The 17,810-nt window shown below is 52.2% G+C and overlaps 2 protein-coding genes across 2 annotated transcripts; one reads left to right on the forward strand and one right to left on the reverse strand.

Moving 5' to 3' along the window:
• Positions 1-662: 662 nt before the first annotated feature.
• WDR55 (WD repeat domain 55) lies at positions 663-3,074 on the forward strand. Its single transcript, XM_053956330.1, has 8 exons — positions 663-721; positions 790-941; positions 1,055-1,155; positions 1,222-1,309; positions 1,458-1,637; positions 1,753-1,852; positions 1,954-2,123; positions 2,459-3,074. The coding sequence occupies exons 1-8, from the start codon at positions 668-670 to the stop codon at positions 2,787-2,789; spliced, it is 1,176 nt and encodes a 391-aa protein (XP_053812305.1). The 5' UTR covers positions 663-667; the 3' UTR covers positions 2,790-3,074.
• A 1,569-nt stretch (positions 3,075-4,643) lies between these two features.
• On the reverse strand, positions 4,644-10,395 carry DND1 (DND microRNA-mediated repression inhibitor 1). Its single transcript, XM_053956676.1, has 5 exons — positions 10,352-10,395; positions 6,925-7,042; positions 6,385-6,846; positions 5,433-5,816; positions 4,644-5,200 (listed from the first exon to the last, which is right to left on the reverse strand). The coding sequence occupies exons 1-5, from the start codon at positions 10,361-10,363 to the stop codon at positions 5,184-5,186; spliced, it is 993 nt and encodes a 330-aa protein (XP_053812651.1). The 5' UTR covers positions 10,364-10,395; the 3' UTR covers positions 4,644-5,183.
• Positions 10,396-17,810: the final 7,415 nt, after the last annotated feature.

Here is a 17,810-nt window from a genome sequence, read left to right on the forward strand (position 1 = left end):
TGGGGCTGACAGGGCAAACTATAGCTCAGTGTATTTATTGTGGGAGCCTTTTGGGCTGGGGGCAGCATCTCTGGATCAAAATAACAAGTCTATTTGGAAGCAATAATCCCAGCTGAGCATTCTGTGCCTCAAGGCAGGGGGAAGAAATGGGATCCTGAGCTGGGGTCCAGCAAAAGCACTGACCTGAAGCAGAGGATGTGCAAGCTGCTCTAAGCTGGCAGAGGGCTGCTCTGGGTGTGTGTGATGGGCCCAGCACCAGGCAAAGCCCGTTCCCTCAGGGCAGAGCCAGCAGCGAGCTGGGATGGCCCCTCGGGGTGGGGGCGCTGCTGGTGGTCCCTGGCTGGGCTGGGGTCCCTAGAGGGGACCCTGCTGGCCCCAGACCCTGCAAGGGGCCGAAGTGGCACCTGGTCTGCGATCAGAGAGAGGAGATGACGGTGAGATTTAGGGAGCCTGTGGTGCGAATTAAGGAGCCTGTGGAGCTCCCAGTGGTGAAGCTCTAATGAACAGGAAGCCATGAGGCGTGGGGGGAGCGACCTGGTGGGAAGGGGCCACGGGCGGCCGCAGGCTGGAGCCCCGGGGCGGTGCCAGCCGCAGCCGGGCCGGGCCCGCAGCGCCGGAGAGCCGCGGGCGGGCGGTCCCGTGTAAACAAAGGGCGGGGCGTATGCAAATGAGGGCGTGGCCATGCAAATCAGCGGGCGCCATGGCGGCCGCCATGGAGGAGGTGAGCACGCGTGGGGCTGCGGGAGCCCGGAGCCGCCGGCCCCGGTCCCACGGCCCCGATCTCCCCAGGAGCCCCAGGAGTCCCCGGAGCCGGCGGCGCGGGAGCCGCGAGTGCGGGACACCCCCGAGGACATTTGTCTGGAGGCCACGGCCAACGCCATCGCGCTGCACCCGGCGCGGCCGCTGCTGGCCGCGGGGGACGTGGACGGCGATGTGTACCTGTGAGTGGGGCCGGGGCTGGGGAGGGGGAACCGGCTCTGGGACCCGCCGCGCACCGGCGGCGGGGCTCCCCGGCCGCCCGCGGAGTCCCAGCGAGCACTCCCGGTGCCGGCAGGTACTCGTACTCCTGCACCGAGGGCGAGAACCGGCAGCTCTGGTCCTCGGGACATCACCTCAAGTCGTGCCGGGACGTGGCGTTCTCCCAGGACGGGCAGAGTGAGTGCGGGGACGTGGGGCGGCACCGGGGGACGCCGGGCGGGGGATACTAACGCGGCTCTCCAGAGCTTTTCACTGTGTCCAAGGACAAGTCCATCCACATTCTGACAGCGGAGGAGGGACGGCTGGAAACGCGCTTCCCCAAGGCCCACGAGTAAGTACACACAGGCGGCTCACTCTGGGCACAACGGCGGGGGCACTGTCCCCTTCCCTCCCGCGGCAGGGCCACACAGCCCTGGGCCGTAGGGAGAGCCCGCAGCGCTGCTCCGGGAGCCGTGACCGTGGGGCCGGGGTCTCTGCAGATCGGCCCTCAACTGCGTGCTGCCCATCGACAACCACATCTTTGCCACGGGCGATGACGGCGGGGCAGTGAAGGTGTGGGACCTGCGCAGGGGCAGTGCCATCCTGGAGGCACGGCAGCAGGAGGAGTACATCAGTGCCATGACTGTGGATGGCAACGGCAAGATCCTACTGACAGCCAGGTACCGGAGGGGCTTCATGGTCTTGGGGTGGGGTCGGGGTCGCCATGTCCATTCATGGCTGGAGTGCCCTGTGCCATGTTCCGTGCTCACAACGTGTCCCTTCCACCTCCCACAGTGGTGATGGCACCCTGGGCGTCTTCAACGTGAAGCGACGGCGCTTTGAGCTGCTCTCGGAGCCGCAGAACGGCGACCTGACCTCTGTGGTGCTGATGAAGGTTGGCACTGCTCCCCATCATGGAGCAGGATCCCACAGCCCCCTGTCCTCGCTCCGAGGTTTTTTTCCTGCCTCTGCCTCACTGCCCTCGCTCGTGCCTAGAGGGGGAGGAAGGTGGCGTGTGGCTCCAGCGAAGGCACCATCTACCTCTTCAACTGGGACGGCTTCGGGGCCGCCAGCGACCGCTTTGCGCTCAGGGCAGAGACCATTGACTGCATGGTGCCCATCACGGACAGCATCGTGTGCGTGGGGTCCCTGGACGGAGTCATCAGGTCAGGGGGTGGATGGGGAGGGACGGGGAGCCGTGGGACGGGCTGAGGGCGAATGGAGAGCGATGGGATGGAACGGTGTGGGATCAGGAGGGGTTGTGGGGGGTGAGATGGGACAGGGAGGGGAGAAGAGTGGGCCGGAGATGGGGTGGGGTGGGATGGGGAGGGGGTGAGATTGGGAATTGTGGAGGATGGGATGGGATGGAGAGGAATGGGGAGGTGTGGGAGGGGGAAGGGGTGGAAGGAAGAGGTTGTGGCACGGGATCAGCCTCGCCCAGGACACAGGACAGCAGGGCAGACGGCGTCCCCGGGCGCTCAGTGCCCCGTGCCGTGCCCAGGGCGGTGAACGTGCTGCCGAACCGCGTGCTGGGCTGCGTGGGGCAGCACCTGGGCGAGCCCATCGAGCAGCTGGCCGTGGCCGCGGACGGGAAGCTCCTGGCCAGCAGCGGCCACGACCAGAAGGTGAAGTTCTGGGACGTGTCGGCGCTCGGCTCGATGGTGGTCGATGATTACCGCCGGAAGAAGAAGAAGGGCGGGCCGCTGCGCGCCCTCAGCAGCAAGGCGCTGGGCAGCGGGGAGGATTTCTTCGCCGACCTGCGGGACGAGGCCGAGCCGGAGGCGGCGGCGGAGGGCGGCGACAGCGACAGCGGCGACAGCGACAGCGACTGAGCGGCCGCGCGGGGCCGGGGGCGCCGCCCCTCAGCGCTGCCGCCCCGCCCGGCGCGGGGGCGGGGCTCTGCGCGTCCTCTCGCGGGGCGCGGCCAATCAGAGCCGCAGCCCCTGGGAGTGCCCGCCCACGGGGCGTGGCCTCGCTGTAATGCTACCACTGTGGGTGGGCAGGACGCTGGCGTTCTGATTGGCTCCTAGGGCTGCCACTCAAGCTGGGCTGTGGGCGCGGTGTTAAAGGGGCAGCGCCTGTCGGAGCGGGTGAGGGGCTCGTAGGGGGCAGCGGTTACGGGGGTCGGAGGCCCCATGCGAGGAGCCGGAGCTGGCCCCGGGATGGGGGGACAGGCTGGGGGTGGCGAGGCTGGGGGGCCTGGAGCAGGGGACAGCAGGGGAGGCCTTTAGAGGTGGGGGCACATGGCTGGGGCGAGAGGGACTGTGAAGGGTCCCTGACAGGGGTCCGTGAGGGATGGGGGGTGGCTCTGAGATGGGGGGACAGGGCTGAGGGCTCCTGGTGGAGGGGTTATGGGGGAAGGGGTCGTGACTGAACATCCCTGGTGGATGAGGGGGGTGCTCTGAGGTAGGGGGGGACAGGGCTGGGGGTCTCGGGTGGGGGATGCAGTGCTGGGAGGGGAGGGGGTAATGCTGGGGTTTGCTGGGGTCCTTTGGGTTGTTGTGGGATGGGGGGAGGCAGGGCAGTTCTCAGGAGGGGTGAGGGGGTGACATGGGGTTCTGGGGTGCCTGGCCAGGGCAGACAGGTTCATCGCTTTCCTGCCCTGCTGTGCCAGCAGGTCAATTACCCGTTGTTAATTAATTAAGACTCTAGCTCTGTTAGAAATAAACCCAGTGCCTTTCACTTCCCAGCGCCTTGTGCTGATGCTTTGGCTCATCCTCAGGGAGCAGGGACTCCTGGTGTGCCTCAGGAAGGACAGACAGACTTGCAGGGAGTGCAAGAAAGAACCTAAAAGAGGGATGGGACTTGGGTGCTGCCAAAGAGACCTGGTGGGTCACAGTGTGCCGTGAGCGGGGAGGGGCAGAGGCACAGGGATCCCTCCCGGGCTGGGCCCTTCCCTGGGGCTGAGCAGAGTGGGCAGCAGGGCCTGGGACAGCGCCAGACATGGCCGGACACTGCGGCCAAGGGCCCCGGAGGAGCCCCTGCACTGCTGGGGAACGGGGAGGATCTGGTGCAGTCCCACCAGCATTGCTACTCCTGGCTGTGGCTCACATCCCCAGCGGATTCCAGCACTGCCTGGGAGCCCTTGGACCACCAAGTGCAGCCCCCAGGTGCTGCTGGCCCAGGGGTTTGTGCTGGACCTGCGGGGGTGTTACAGGGCATGGCCAGAGACATTCCTGGAGCTGGGGGTGTCTTCCCACCATCTACGGAACTGAGAGACACCTGGAGGCCTGGAGAGCATAAAGGGGTGTCCTGGTTTGAAAGACAGGTGTCTGTTAAGGAAGCAGGAGCCTCCCTTGGAATGGTTATTGTTCCTTAGCAACACAAACGGGGGGAAATTCCCTAAGACAGAGAAAAACAAAAGGAAAAACCCTAACCTCCAACAAAGTGCTACCAGATATCCCAGAGGACCACCAAGAGGCACTGGGGAGGACATCAGGAGGCACTCGGAGGAGCCTGAGGGGTATCAAAAGCTGGTCAGAAAGAGCCAAGTGAGTAGAAGAGAACAAATGGAATGCAGCTTCCCACACAATGGGCCCACCAGGCTCTGAAGGCTCCAAATGCCACCCTGTCCCTTCCCCTGCCTTTCCTGGTGTGTGGGGAGAGCACCGAGATGCACTGGACAGGCAGGGAGCTGAGGATGCAGGAGGAAAAGATGACATGACCCAGCTGGTGCTTTCCAGAACTCTTTAATCCCAAAGAACAACGTGTGGCCAGACCTGCCACTCCTGAGGAATAATTTATGGACAGCTGCCATCTCCACAGCTGCTTCCTCACTCTGCAAACAGGTTGCAGGCACTCCTCTCCACACACAGCAGCTCCACCAGCCCACAGAACTCTGTGACCACTGGGACACTCCCTGTGTGTGGCCTTGTCCTCCCCTGAGGCTGTTTCTCAGGAACCAGGAATGCCAGTGGAGGAATTCCCTCCATCACACTGGCATCCAGTGCTGGCAGCCCTTCCAAGAGCTGCTGCTTCTCCAGGATCTGCCCCTCCAACGCAACACACACCAGCTTAACAGAAACCAAACTTGGCAGGAAAACCAACAACCCAAAACTAGAACCAACTCAAGGGCTGCCCGGGGACGGGGTGGCTGCTGTGGACAGCAGCCCTTATCCTCCAGAGCCAGCTCTCAAAACTGATGCAAAGAACTCCAAGGAAAGCTGGAACAGGGCTGGGAGCCCAGCAGGGCTCAGGCTCAGTCGTGGCTCCAGCAGAGCAGCTGCCTACTTCAGCTGGTACCCTGCAGTGAAGAGGGAAGGGTCAGGCTCTGCCCTCACCCTCAAACACCCTCCTCTTGCATCCTGTGCTTCCAACCAGAGATCCCACCCTCAGCAGCTCAGAGCTGACAGCGCTTCAGCCCTGGGTCCCTCCCTGCCCCATCCCACCCTGCCCCAGAAGTGCCACAGCTCCACCCTCCCAGCAGACAGTTCCAGACTTTGGGAAAGGCAGGAGCTGGCTGTGCAAGGACTCACCTAACACACGGAGAACGTGCAGGGCTACCACCACCTTGGCCCTCTCGTGCTGGCTCTGGCCCTGCCTGCCTGGTGAGATCCACGTGAAGCCACTGATGGGCACACGGCACCCCGGGATCGCCACCTGGTACCAGAACCGCTGCCACCCGTTGCGGTTCACCTGGACACACTTGGTCATGAACAGGGGTGTCCTCAGGTGATGCTTCCAGCACAGCATGTCCAGGCACTCCAGCACGTTCTGCAGTGACAGAGTCAGGGGCACTGCCGGGCTCTCGCCTCCCTGCACCCAGCTGGACGATGGCTCCTCACAGAGCTGCAGCTTCTGCTTCAGCTGGGGGTCCAGCCAGTCCACCCTCATCTTTGCTTCCCCGAGCCTCAGGTTTCCTAGGAGACAGGAGATGCTCACCTACCCTCCAGCACCATCCCATCCCATCCCGTCCAATTCCATCCCAGCGATCTCCAGGATTTTAGGGGCAGCTTGAATTTAGGGCCAAGGTGAACACATACCAAAGCCAAATGCTCCTAAGCTGGGGCAGAAATGGGTACAAACCAAGACTTTGGAGGTTCTGGTTGGATGTCTGGGAATTGTGTCCCATCAGGGCATTGAAGTCATGGGACAGGGCTCAGAGGGATTAAGCAGCTCCTTCAGGAGTGTTTAAGGGACACTGAGGGGTTGGGTTGTCCACTGGAAAGGTTTAGTAACTTGGTTAATGTTCTGGGTGCCCTGAACTGGTGATGCTCCAGCTGTGAGCAGGCAGCTTCCTGGAGACCTCCAGCAGCCCCTTCACCCCACCACTAGTAGGACTGTTGGGAATCAGGACTGCACCATGGGCAGCTGGCATCCCACAGGACACAGGGATAGAGCAAAGGGTGTCTCAAGGCTGAAGTCACCTTGCAGCCAAGTCTGGAGGTGGGAAGACCAGCCCAAGTAGCACCCCTCAGCACCACTGACCTTCCATCAGGGCTTTCTTGGCCAGGGCAGCAGCCTCGTGCGACCTGTACTTCAGCACAGCGAGCTTGGCCTCTTTCTGGGAGGGGCTGGTGTGCAGGGTGACACTGCGGATCCCCTCAGTGACAATGTGCAGCGTGACCTCCAGCTCCCACTGGCTCATCGAGGCGTCCAGGCCGCTCACAACGAGCTCGCGCTTCTGCGTGCTCCAGCACACCACGATGGCGCAGCCCTGGCGCAGCTGGAAGCGGTGGAAGGCGGCGATGGCGCTCTGGGCGTCGTGCCGGGACGCGTACCTGGCGTAGGCGAAGCCCCGGTTGAGCCCGCTGAAGGTCATCATGAGGCGGAACTCGTAGAGCTTCCCCACGCTCTCGAACAGCGGGATCAGGGTGTTCTCGTAGATGTCCTGCGGCAGCCTGGCGATGTACACCTCGGTGCCGGCGGGCGGCGGGCCGCCCACCCAGCCTGCGGGGACACGGGGACGCGGTGACCATGGCGAGCCCCCTCCCGGGGCCCCGCGGCCCAGCCGCTCGCCTGACCTACCTGGGGGGGGCCCTCCGTAGCGCCTCTGCCCGTTGATTTGCACCAGCTCGATGCCCGTCTCCTTCTCCCAGGCGAGCAGGGCCATCTTACTGGCCTCGTTGATTCCGTTGGTCCACGTCTGAAGGAGAACACGGTGGTGGTGACGGTGTGAGCAAAGAGCTTTCAGCCTCCCAGCTGGGAGCATCCCGACCCCATGAGGGAACTGCAAGATCCACTGCTGGCCAGCATGTGGAGAGGCCAATGAACCCCTCTGCTCTCAGGGAACCCGAGGAGCCTCCCAACACTCCCATCCCAAGGACTGTCCAAGTCTGCTCCATGTGACACAAAGTCCAGCAACTGTTAGAGCCCAAAGTCAGCAACAGTTTCCTACGGCCCTGCAAGGGCTTGGAAAGCCAAAACACAGGCAGCAGCTGTGTGCTGCAAGAGGGAGCTGGAGCACGGAGCCAAGGTGACCCATTGCATAGTCACAGCTTTAAAGTGAAAGACAGCGGGTTACATTGAATATTGGGAAGAAAATCATCCCTGTGAAGGAGGTGAGGCCCTGGCACAGGCTGCCCAGGGAAGCTGTGGCTGCCCCATCCCTTGAAGTGTTCAAAGCCAGGTTGGATGGGGCTTGGAGCAACCTGGGATAGTGGAAGGTTGCCTGCCAATACAGAAGAGAAACAAGAACTGACAACTGAACTGGAAAGCAGGAAAGCAGCTGAATTATTATTACTGCCCTTGAAAATAGAACAGCTGCAGAGACAGTTACAGGAGGACAAAAAGGAAAACAAAAGTTGAAGGAAAACGTTTAGCTAATGCTTATGCGGGCTCCAAGTGCTCCTGACATTGTGCAGATTAGAAAATTAACTGCGTCTCCTGAAGACTGGCCAAATCCTTGGCCTTGTTACAAAACGAGATGAAATTAGAAAAGACACAGCCTTTAATGAACAATTGTCCAGGAGTGCTACCGAAATTTTAGAACAGGGGGAAATCCCCACCTGTGCAACACTAATTGCATGCATTTTTGGTATCACTACGAAATTGGTATCACTACGAAATCACGATGGAAATTCACTCCATCCCACATGTCAGTGGGACTGTTGGAAATCATGTCAGTAATATGGGTGAGATGTGGGATGGAGTAATTTTCATGGTGATTCCAAGAATTCTACATGTAATGTCAGACTAATTGACCGTTCCCAAGAACTAGGATTTACAGGTTGTCCACTGAGAAAACAGAGGTGGAAAGAATTATACAATCAAGCATTATTTTCAAGAATTCCAAAAATTGTAATTCTCCTCCCCCGGGGCAAAGATGAAAGAAACCCCTTACTAAAGTTATTTAAAAAACCTTAAAAGCTGTATAATTTCCAACAGGAGCAGTACACCCCACGATCCTGTCACAGCAGGAAGGGGTTTTACCGAGCATGGCACCTAAATGTAACTTGCTTCAAACTGGCCCTGACCAACGGTACCTTCACTGCTTAGCTGGACTGCATTTCGGGAGACAGAACAGAGATGTTCTGAATGGGAAAAGAGATTTTTATCTCTAGTCGGAGCAGTGAAACGAGCTCACATTTTCCATATAAGTAGGTACAATGGGCCAAAAAGGCAGAATTCAATGGGTTTTCCATACCCCATATTACCGCAGTCAAATGGAAGCACAGAATGGGCTAATGGCCTATTGAAAAAGAGCCCGAAGCCACACAAGACTGAGGGGGATACTCAGGGTAAATAATCGCTGTGGCCTGCGTGTGCATTTTATGCAAACCCTGAATGAGGAGCTCCACCTTCCATTCAAGGGGAACGTCTGACAACTTTACAGTCAGGACAACGAGTTACGGTAAAAGTAACACGAAACAGTGCCTGGACTACCTAAACCACGGGGCACACTCACTCGGGAATCTAAGGATAGCAGAGCTACAAAAAAAATACAAAACAGAATTAGTGCGCCGTGGCTTTCCCCTGTTTTTAATGGGATAACAACCTGTCCGGGCAAACCCCGATGAGACTTGTATTATCTCATTTTTTCAGAAAATGATACTGGACATGATGCCAGCATTTCTCCACTGAAAATCAAGTTATCCATTGAAGGACTGCTTGTTCTCCTCACAGAAGGAATCAGCACCAGAATGAACCAGACTGAGCACACAAATCACCAAACCTGACCCACCGGATGGAAACCTTCACCATCTCCATCTGTAATGGTCACTGTGCTAATGGCTGAAACCATGCTTAAGCCTGAATGCATTTCAATGACCATTGCTAATGAATAAGCCATAATTGTCCAAATTTAGGAGCTCGGCCTAATAACATGAATTTGGCAGAGGGAAATAAAACCGTAATATGTGAAGCATAACTTTCAACCAAAAAAGGGGAAATTTATTTACTCAGCTTCCAATATTGACACAAAATATTAAAGGGAAGTTTTGGTGGAGATATAATGTATCCACAGCTGTGAGTAATGCATACTGGCACAACAAAAACGAATTTAAACCTCACAATGCGTTCCACTACCTCACAGGCTCCTGGGAAATCTTATCTTCAGAAATTTCTAAAATTGGACGCTATGCCGTCAAATATACCAGCCAAAACAAGCGCTATTTAATCTTTCATGTTCCTCGGAGCAGTGAAATTATCAATGCAGGTTAATATTTCTGCAATTAAACCTGCCATTTCTGTCTAGTCCCTGTGCACGGTGGTCGGCGGGGCTGCATGGCCGGATCCCGATCCCTCCAAAACCACCGTGGGGAGAGTAAGAGCTCTCCTGGGGACAGAACTGGCAGCACTACGTACCATGGATGCTGGAGTCCTAGCAAACAAAATAAACTCAGTAACAAGTGATTTATACTAACTGAAAGATCCGTTTCGACCTTCCTTATCAGCATTAGGAACTGGCCAATGGCCTGTACCAGATACCTCAGCGGGAAAGGATCGAGATAAAAGATCACCAGCAAATAGTGATAAATAGTGATAAAAGATCACCAGCTAATAGTGAATGCCAGCAGGTGGTGGCACCCCTCCACCTCCAAGGAGTTTCATCTTTCATGAAGACTAAAAACCAACTTCGGACGAGGGTGGCGGTCCCCACTGGGGAAACACGTGCTCAAAGCGGGATAAAAGACCAGCCCCGTTCCCTCCTCAGAGCCTCGTGGCCCGGCCCCGTGGCTCCCGCCATGGGTCCCAGCTCAGGGAACCGGCCCGAGGGGTGCCTGGGCTGTGTGGAGAGGCAGGACCCGGCTCTCCCCGCACAGCCTCCGGTGCTAACGGGGGTCCCGCGCAGCCCCGGCTGACCCCGGGGTGCGGCGGCTCCGCTGGGGCCGGGGCCGCGACCAGCCCTGCCTGCGCTCCCAGCCGGGGCCCGGGGGCTCAGATCCCCGCGGGAAGGGTGCCCGAGGTGAGCCGTGCCCTCAGCGGCGCTCCCCCGCCGCCCGACAGCGCTCACCTTCTCGTCCATCGCCGCCGCTGCTGCCCGTGCCTTTCCCGCCGTTCTGGACGTTCCTGCTGTCCGGGAGGAAGGGATCCAGCACCGCCCCCCGCTCCGCTCCACCCCGGATGGACCCTCGGCAGCACCCGCCCGCGCCCTCGGGGGTCTGGCCTTGCTTTACCTTGCCGTGCCGTGTGGTGCCTCTCCTTCTTGTACTTGTCCACCTGTACGCAGGGGAAGGCAGGGAGCTGCTGTAGGAGGTACAGCAGCACCACCAAACTCTCCTAACAGAAGCGTCAAGGTTGGACGAGACCTTCAAGACCACCTAGTCCAATCATCAGTGTAATTAGTCCTCAGATAACGAGGTCCCGAAAAGATATGCCGGGTTTGAACCGATTCGTGCTTGCAGAGCTGGAGGGCTTCGTGCTGCTCTTTCCAATACCTGCTAACACAGGCAGATTTGGGGGGATCAGAAACATCTGCTGAAGGAAATCTTTCAAACAATGTCTGATGGACAGGAGAGTGCATTGGCCTAAATCTCCACTGCATTATGAAGTGCTCCTGTGTGAGAGACAGATGTTCACGGTTACTGGCTCAACAACCTCTCTGGAGGCACCCCGTGCTCTGCTGGTGCCGGGTCCAGCCTGAGGACCAGACTGTGGTGGTGGAACCTGATCTGCACGAGCCGGAGGGGGTGCACACCCACCACCAGAGACTCCTGGGTTTGAGCCAGGTAAGGGAGAAGGCTGGACAGACCATGGTGTTTGTTTTCATGCCAAATTCCTCCCCTGCCCCCACGGGAGGGTGACATTCACATGGGACATTCACCCGCTTGGGGCCGAAGGCTTTTAGCCTTTCTGATGGGGCATAACTGGCTTAACTTTGCTGAAGTGAGAGGCAGGGTCATGACTTAAAAGGGGTAATAAACCACCAAAGACCCTTCAGACAGTGTAAAATTCCCCTCCCCAGGGGAGGTACCCGCGTGTTCCATCTAAACCTAAACACTGACCCTGCTGTTCTTAGGCTTTCCCCCCTCTTGATGGATCGAGACTGTGACCATCACAGAGACCACCAGACATGAGAATTGCAACAATCAAGTCTCTTCAATCAAGTCTAGTTACTGGATCCACAGGTGGTGAGATCTTTCTACTCTTATCATTCCTTCCACTTTCTTTCTTACACATTTTCATACCTGTTATTCCTATGCTTTTATATTGTTGCTTTACTATAGATAACAACCACAATGGCTACATCTCTGCTTTCCACTGCTTCTAAATGGTTCTAAGATAGGCCCCACATATTTTTATTTACAAACAACTCATTCAGTGTCATTTCACCTCTAATGCTCCCCAATGGATCCATTAACCACAACTCTGGTTACTCCTGCTGTGGCAGCTCGGCATTTCTGGCACAGGAATGCAGCCCCCCTGTTCCAGACCCCAAAGAACAATTCCAACCCTCCACAGCATTGTCACTTGCCAGGCCATACTCACTTACTCCATAAGGCCCCAAAGCAGCACTATAGGATCTTGCAGGTCCAGATAATGACCAGTATCTCACAAAACTGTGGAAAAAGAAAAAAAAAAATCATTATAAACCTTGAAATACAGACATGCACACACAAAAAAAATCATATCAAAGAAATATAAATTGAATACAAACTTATAATGATTTTAAAAAAGTTAAAAAGTTTTTGGGTTTTCTCCTTAAGAAGGAAGAAGTAGCTTGTCCAGCCAAGCTGCCTTGAGCTGTCCTTTATATTTCTAAAGATAAACTGCTTGGCTATACCACTGTTTTGGTAAAAATCCAAGAGCAAGTAGAAAGGGAAGTTAATGAATCATATCCACAAAGGAAAAAAAAAATACTAGTGATCCAGACTCCTAAAAAAAAATGAAACACGTTGGGCTACTGAAATAGGCTCTGCTCACCCAAGTACCTGCAAATGGAAACTCATTTTAGCAACGTGGCTATTTGTGCAGTGCTGCTATAAAATGTAACCAGGCCTCTTAATGTTTTGAGTAGAAAAATGACTGATTTTTCCAAAGAATTAGTAACTCATTCCCACCTCTAGCTAATGCCAGCTCACTTTTCCGGGATGCATCTCAGCAAGCCAGTGTTGCCACTAGATGGCAAAATGAGACTGAATCTCCTCCCCTACACAATCTCAAATTTTGTTCGTTGGATGGAGACAAAAGAGAAAAAACATTAATATATTTTTATCCATTTAAATCCTCTGCCATTTGTCTGGAAAACAGTAGTTGCAGGTATTCAGTACGTGAATGGGAAGGTGTCTATGTGATCGAGGTGAGATCCTACTCTGCTGCTACTTTAATCCACAGCTCAGATCACAACTGCTCCAATGGACAACTACTTCTGGCCTGTGCTGGCCCTCCTTCATAATGAGCCAGGGGATAAAAGAATTGTCTTACGTCCACTTATAGTACAATGCGTGTGTGCAGTTTAAAATATATGCAAAATGCTTCTTTATAAGAAAGAAAAGCCTCTTATTAATGTTATTTTGAACATAACAATGAAAAGTTGAAAAGCATGGGGTGTTCAACAATTCAGCTCCCTGGAAACTCTAAGCCAGTCATAGAGAGGAACATAAAGATTGAAAACAAAACTAACATTAAAACCAAAACTATACCCAGGATGATGTTGGCTAGCAGCAGCTTTTTTTTTTTCTCCGAGTCACCTGTGTATTTTCTGGTCTGTGAAATTTACTCTTGAAAACTTTCAGGATTGACAAAATCTTTTCCTGAGAAGGTCTGAAATTAGTATATGTTAGTGGAAAAGCTGTAGAAGCTTTTTTATTTTTCACAGCAATGCCAAATCACAAATGCTTTTCTTACTGGTCAGCAAGCTATTGAAATATTTAGAGAATTGGAAATCTGTTAGGATCAGAATCCAGTTCTGAGTTTGTGTATGGACAGGAACACTGCAACTGCAACAATGACCAAAATCCCATGTTGGGAACCAGTTTACAGTATAAACTCTGCAAGTTTCTACAGAATTGAATCTACAAAGTAGCTTTGTTTAGTTAGAAAACAACTGCCTGACTGAATAAAAGGAGATCACTTAGAAACAATGTCAGAGCCAATATGCTGCTTATGGGTGTCAATAGTTCATTTGATTAAAATAGCAAAATGGGTTGTGTTAAAATAATCATCATCTCTTTAGCTGTCAGAATAGTTGGATATATTTGAAATACTGCTGTTTAAAAACTTTTAATGAAACAAAAATAATAACTTTTGTTCTGGCATTGTTGCTGAAAGAGAACAATTTTGAGTTTTTTAAAATAAACCTGTACCAAAAAAAAAAAAACAAAAAACAAAACCCAAAAACCCTAGAAAACCCTATCAAAACCCAAAAGAAGGCAAAGCAAATGAAAAGGCTGTCATGGAAGCACTGAATGAGAAATCCTCAGGCTTCAGCTCCACCCAGGGACAGCAGCTCCCACAGACTCTGGTTTCCAGCTGAGCTGGGAGTTCCCCAGCACAGCCCAATCCTGCAGTGGGGACAGGAGGGGCAGGGATGGGGTGGGAGCCAGAGCAGGAGCTGGGATGGCAAAAGGGAGCTGGGCTGGTGGAAAAAAGCCTTGGGGGTAACTGGAGCCTTGCAGAGCCAAGGTGCTGGCAGCTGGCCTGGAGCTGGGGAGGGAATTGTGACAGCACAGGTGGAAAGGGTTTGAGCATTAGCCCAGACTCAAGGGTGTGTGTTTAACATGCTTCATCTTTACCTTAAGCTCCAATGTCTCCATCAAACGGGTGACCTCAGGTACAAAACCGCTGTGTTCACTGGCACTTCTGTACCTGCAAGGCACTGTTAGTTCAGGAGGGTCATGTCCAAATCAGAACAGTTCCACGTGTCCTTTGGCCCCTTCTGTGTACAGCTGACCCTGTTTGGCAGCTCCTGAACTGAGCTGCTGAGCTGCACTGAGCAGCCCAAACACTGGAGGAGAGTTCTTCAGTCCCCAGTTCCTCCTTCTCAAGCTTGCAGCAGCTTTTCTTGTTAGCAGAGCCCTTCACAGCTCATGAGAACAACTGACTGCTAGTTGTCACAAAGTTTATCTTCTTTTTTCCTTCCCTCATCTCCAACTTCCCTTTCTCAGACTTAGTAAGCATTTTTTTCAGTCTTTCCTCGGCAGACAGCTCTGTTGAGGTCTCCTAAGTGTTCTCTGCATTTGTTTGCAGCGTTTCTGGACAAACCAGACCCATAATGCCACTTATGACCCAAACAGAGTGGAATACAACATGTTCCTGAGCAAACTGCGCTTGCTAGAATAGCTCTAAGCATTTGCCTTATTTTTTACAGGACTTTAGTAGATATTTGATTCTCTTTGATTTCTGGATAGAGTCCAGCTGCACTCTACAGTGGCTGTATTTCAGGATTTCAGGCCTTTTGGAATTGCCTAAACTCCATCCTGACACCTGCTCAGAGTAACACAATTCACTGGCAATGGAAAAGATGCTTCTTCAAGTATGCATATTTTGTTTCCATCCAGGAAAATCTTTGCTGAGGACTGAGTTCCTATAGAGAACTTTTTTTTTTGTTTGTTTGTTTTATGTGAAATTGGATTTGAAGCCAGTGTCTCAGACACAGTTTTATTCAAGCCATACCTTCCAGAGGCAGGCAGGTTGGTTAGCATTTACCTCAGCTGCTGTTCCCATTAAAGCCTCTTATTCAGGGTCCATCTCTTGCACTGGCAGTCACCAGTGTGGGGCTGGCTGGGGAGGAAGCCTGGAAGTTCCATTCCTACAAATTGCTTTTTCAAATTGGCCTAGGTGTGAATGGGAATATCCTGATACTTTCCCCAGGGGGAGTTTAACTTACACCTGAGCCAGGTGTGTAAGGGAGGACATTGATGTGGTAAAAAGCATTATCCCACCTCAAGGCTCTGCTTCCCTTCTCTCCCTTATCTGGCTCTGAACCCAGCTCCTTGCTAAGCAAAGGTCAGTTTGCTGTGCTCATCCTCCCAAGGTGGGTGATGAAAATATCTGAAATTTCAGAAAATATCTGAACGCTGACATTTCAGTCTCTCACAGTTACAGGTAGGTAATACAGCCTGGGCATTGGGCATGCCATGTTAAAGGGGAGCTATAGGCTGTCTAGGGTAACAATTCCAGGGTAAAAGGAAGAATCTACCCCAGTCTTTTAAAAACAAATTTGGGCAGGACAAAAGAAAACCACTTCATAAAGATCCACTTTGCTTTGGGAGTGAGATGAACGTGAAGATGAAATTCTTACAAGGTTTGAACTTTTTTTTGTTTGGCTCTAGGGATATGAACACTGAACCTGAGTTACTCTAGAAAAATAAACCCTTCTGAAAGTGGTTCAAAGCCCTTGACTCCACTTAAGACAGGGACAGAAGACCACCAGAGAGAGGTGAGAGAAAATGGAAAATGTTGCTGCTCTTTGAAGGCAGCAGAATGTCGGCAGTGTGAATTTCCCCCCTGTGTTGCCTAAAATGGTTTGAGTCTCACATTTTCAAACATCAGTCACCAGACCATTACTGCATCAGAAAGAACTTACCATTGGCAGCTGTTACTGAGGGGACACTTTTTTTTTTGTGTGAAGGTTGTGTCACTGCAGGCTTTAAAATACCTATGAAACACCTAGTTCTTTAAAAAGAGGGAAAAAAAAGTCTCAATAAGAAGATATGTTCCTGATAATAGCAGTAAAGTCAGTGTTCCTTAGCTTTTGAAAATCTAAGAGCTTAAAATCCATCTCATGAGACTGCCAGCTGCTGTAGGAGTATATCTGAAATTTCAAATATAGAAATTACAAAGTGGTGTTTCCTCAGCAAGCCTTACTGAAGCACCACATCTGATATGCTTATGATGTTACAAAAGAAGCTGTAGAGAAAGACAGAGCTCAAGTTCGTGTGCAGCTGCGTTTTGCAAGAAATGCATGAAATCTGCACATAGCTATGATGTACTCAGTGCCACAGACAGGATGCAAGCAAATAATAATAGATACATGTGTTAGAATTTCTGTGTTAGCTGCTCTTGAGGCTGGGAGATTGACTTCAGAGGTAACTGCTTTCTTCCTTTCTCAGCATCAGAATAAATGATGCTGTAATTCTCCTATAACACCACCAGCATAAATTTTGACCAGACTAATTAGTTTCATATTAGTACAAATAAGGAGTAACACAATTGCAATTAGATCTGCTACACTGGGTTTGGGATAGAAACCAGATTAGAAGGTAATGAGACACATCTGAGAATAAGCAATTAGGAATTTAACACAGGCTTCTTCCTGTCTCCCTGCTTGTTTCCCTGTGAAATCCAGGGGCTAGGATGGGATGTCTGAGGTGTAGTTATGTAACCTCCCCTTTACCACTGCTGACAATGCACCAGCAAAGCAACTTTTCCTTTGGGGATTCTTTGGCACCAGTTCTTTCAGTCCTATTTCATCCCCAGACCTAGAGGTGATAATATTTCTGTGATATTGGCAGGACATGCCTCAGATGATTCATACAGGTAATTTCAAGTAAGAACCAAGAAAACACAGCTGTAGCATGTATTTGATAAATGCTGCTCTGCTTAGAACACCTCTGACAGCAGTTTAATTTCAGAGAGTTTTAAATACCATGCTGCCATCATTTACCAGAATTTCTCCAGAAAAAAAGTAAGCTACTCTAAAACAGACTCTGAACTTCAAAAGGAAAGCTCTTTCTGTGAAGACTTGCAGGTTTGATCTCAAATACATGCACTCGTGTGCAACACACCTGCAGACATGAGGTTAGGAGGTGTCAGTGACTGGAGACAAGAGGGATGCATTTCATTTCTCCATCAAAAGAAGAGGAAATTTCCTCCCCAGTGCTTGAGAACTATGCACCTATTCTTACCAGTCCAGGAAGCTCAGAAGTTGCCACCTTTTGTGCAGCCTAACGGAGGAGTGAGCCCAAGGATTCACAGCAGCACAGCACAGGTTCCACAAGAAGAAAAGGGAGAATGGACATGCTGGCTCTTTTTGAAAAACAGACACACTTGGAATTACTCTATGTAATCTCAGCAAAGGCACCTACTGATAGGAGGGTGCCTGAATTGGTTGTGCAGGACAGATGAAAGTTTATCATGTCCCTGTGGTAATAATATGGTTTTGTGAGTTCATTTTCAGATAAAAAAATACTCATAAGAAGTAGCCAAAAAATGAACTATTGATACAATAGCAACATAATAATTTTTCATCTAAACTTGTATGTTTTTTAGTTTCACTGAGTGATTCTTTATTTGAAGAGATGCTGACTGTAATTCCATCATTAATTCATTAGTTCCTTATTATGTTCAGCTCTGACACTAACCTTTAATTGTACAAAGAAGGATATTTCAGGTACTGAGGTCAATTAAAGCAGTTTCTCTTAAGTGAATGTTTTCTTCTTAGGGAGGGCTTACCAGAAGAGTAAGCCACACCTATGCAAATAATATGACAATATTTTTATCCATGTATAATGTGAGTAAATACATAAATA

This window comes from Vidua chalybeata, chromosome 15 (assembly GCF_026979565.1).
Source record: "Vidua chalybeata isolate OUT-0048 chromosome 15, bVidCha1 merged haplotype, whole genome shotgun sequence".
NCBI lineage: Eukaryota > Metazoa > Chordata > Aves > Passeriformes > Viduidae > Vidua > Vidua chalybeata.

Coding starts and splice junctions, on each gene's coding strand:
- WDR55 (XM_053956330.1), top strand. CDS start 668: ATGAGGGCGTGGCCATGCAAATCAGCGGGCGCCATGGCGGCCGCCATG. Junction 1,638..1,752: donor AAGATCCTACTGACAGCCAG/GTACCGGAGGGG, acceptor CACCTCCCACAG/TGGTGATGGCACCCTGGGCG. Junction 1,853..1,953: donor CCTCTGTGGTGCTGATGAAG/GTTGGCACTGCT, acceptor GCTCGTGCCTAG/AGGGGGAGGAAGGTGGCGTG.
- DND1 (XM_053956676.1), bottom strand. Junction 6,847..6,924: donor CTACGGAGGGCCCCCCCCAG/GTAGGTCAGGCG, acceptor GTGTCCCCGCAG/GCTGGGTGGGCGGCCCGCCG. Junction 5,817..6,384: donor CAAGAAAGCCCTGATGGAAG/GTCAGTGGTGCT, acceptor CCTGTCTCCTAG/GAAACCTGAGGCTCGGGGAA.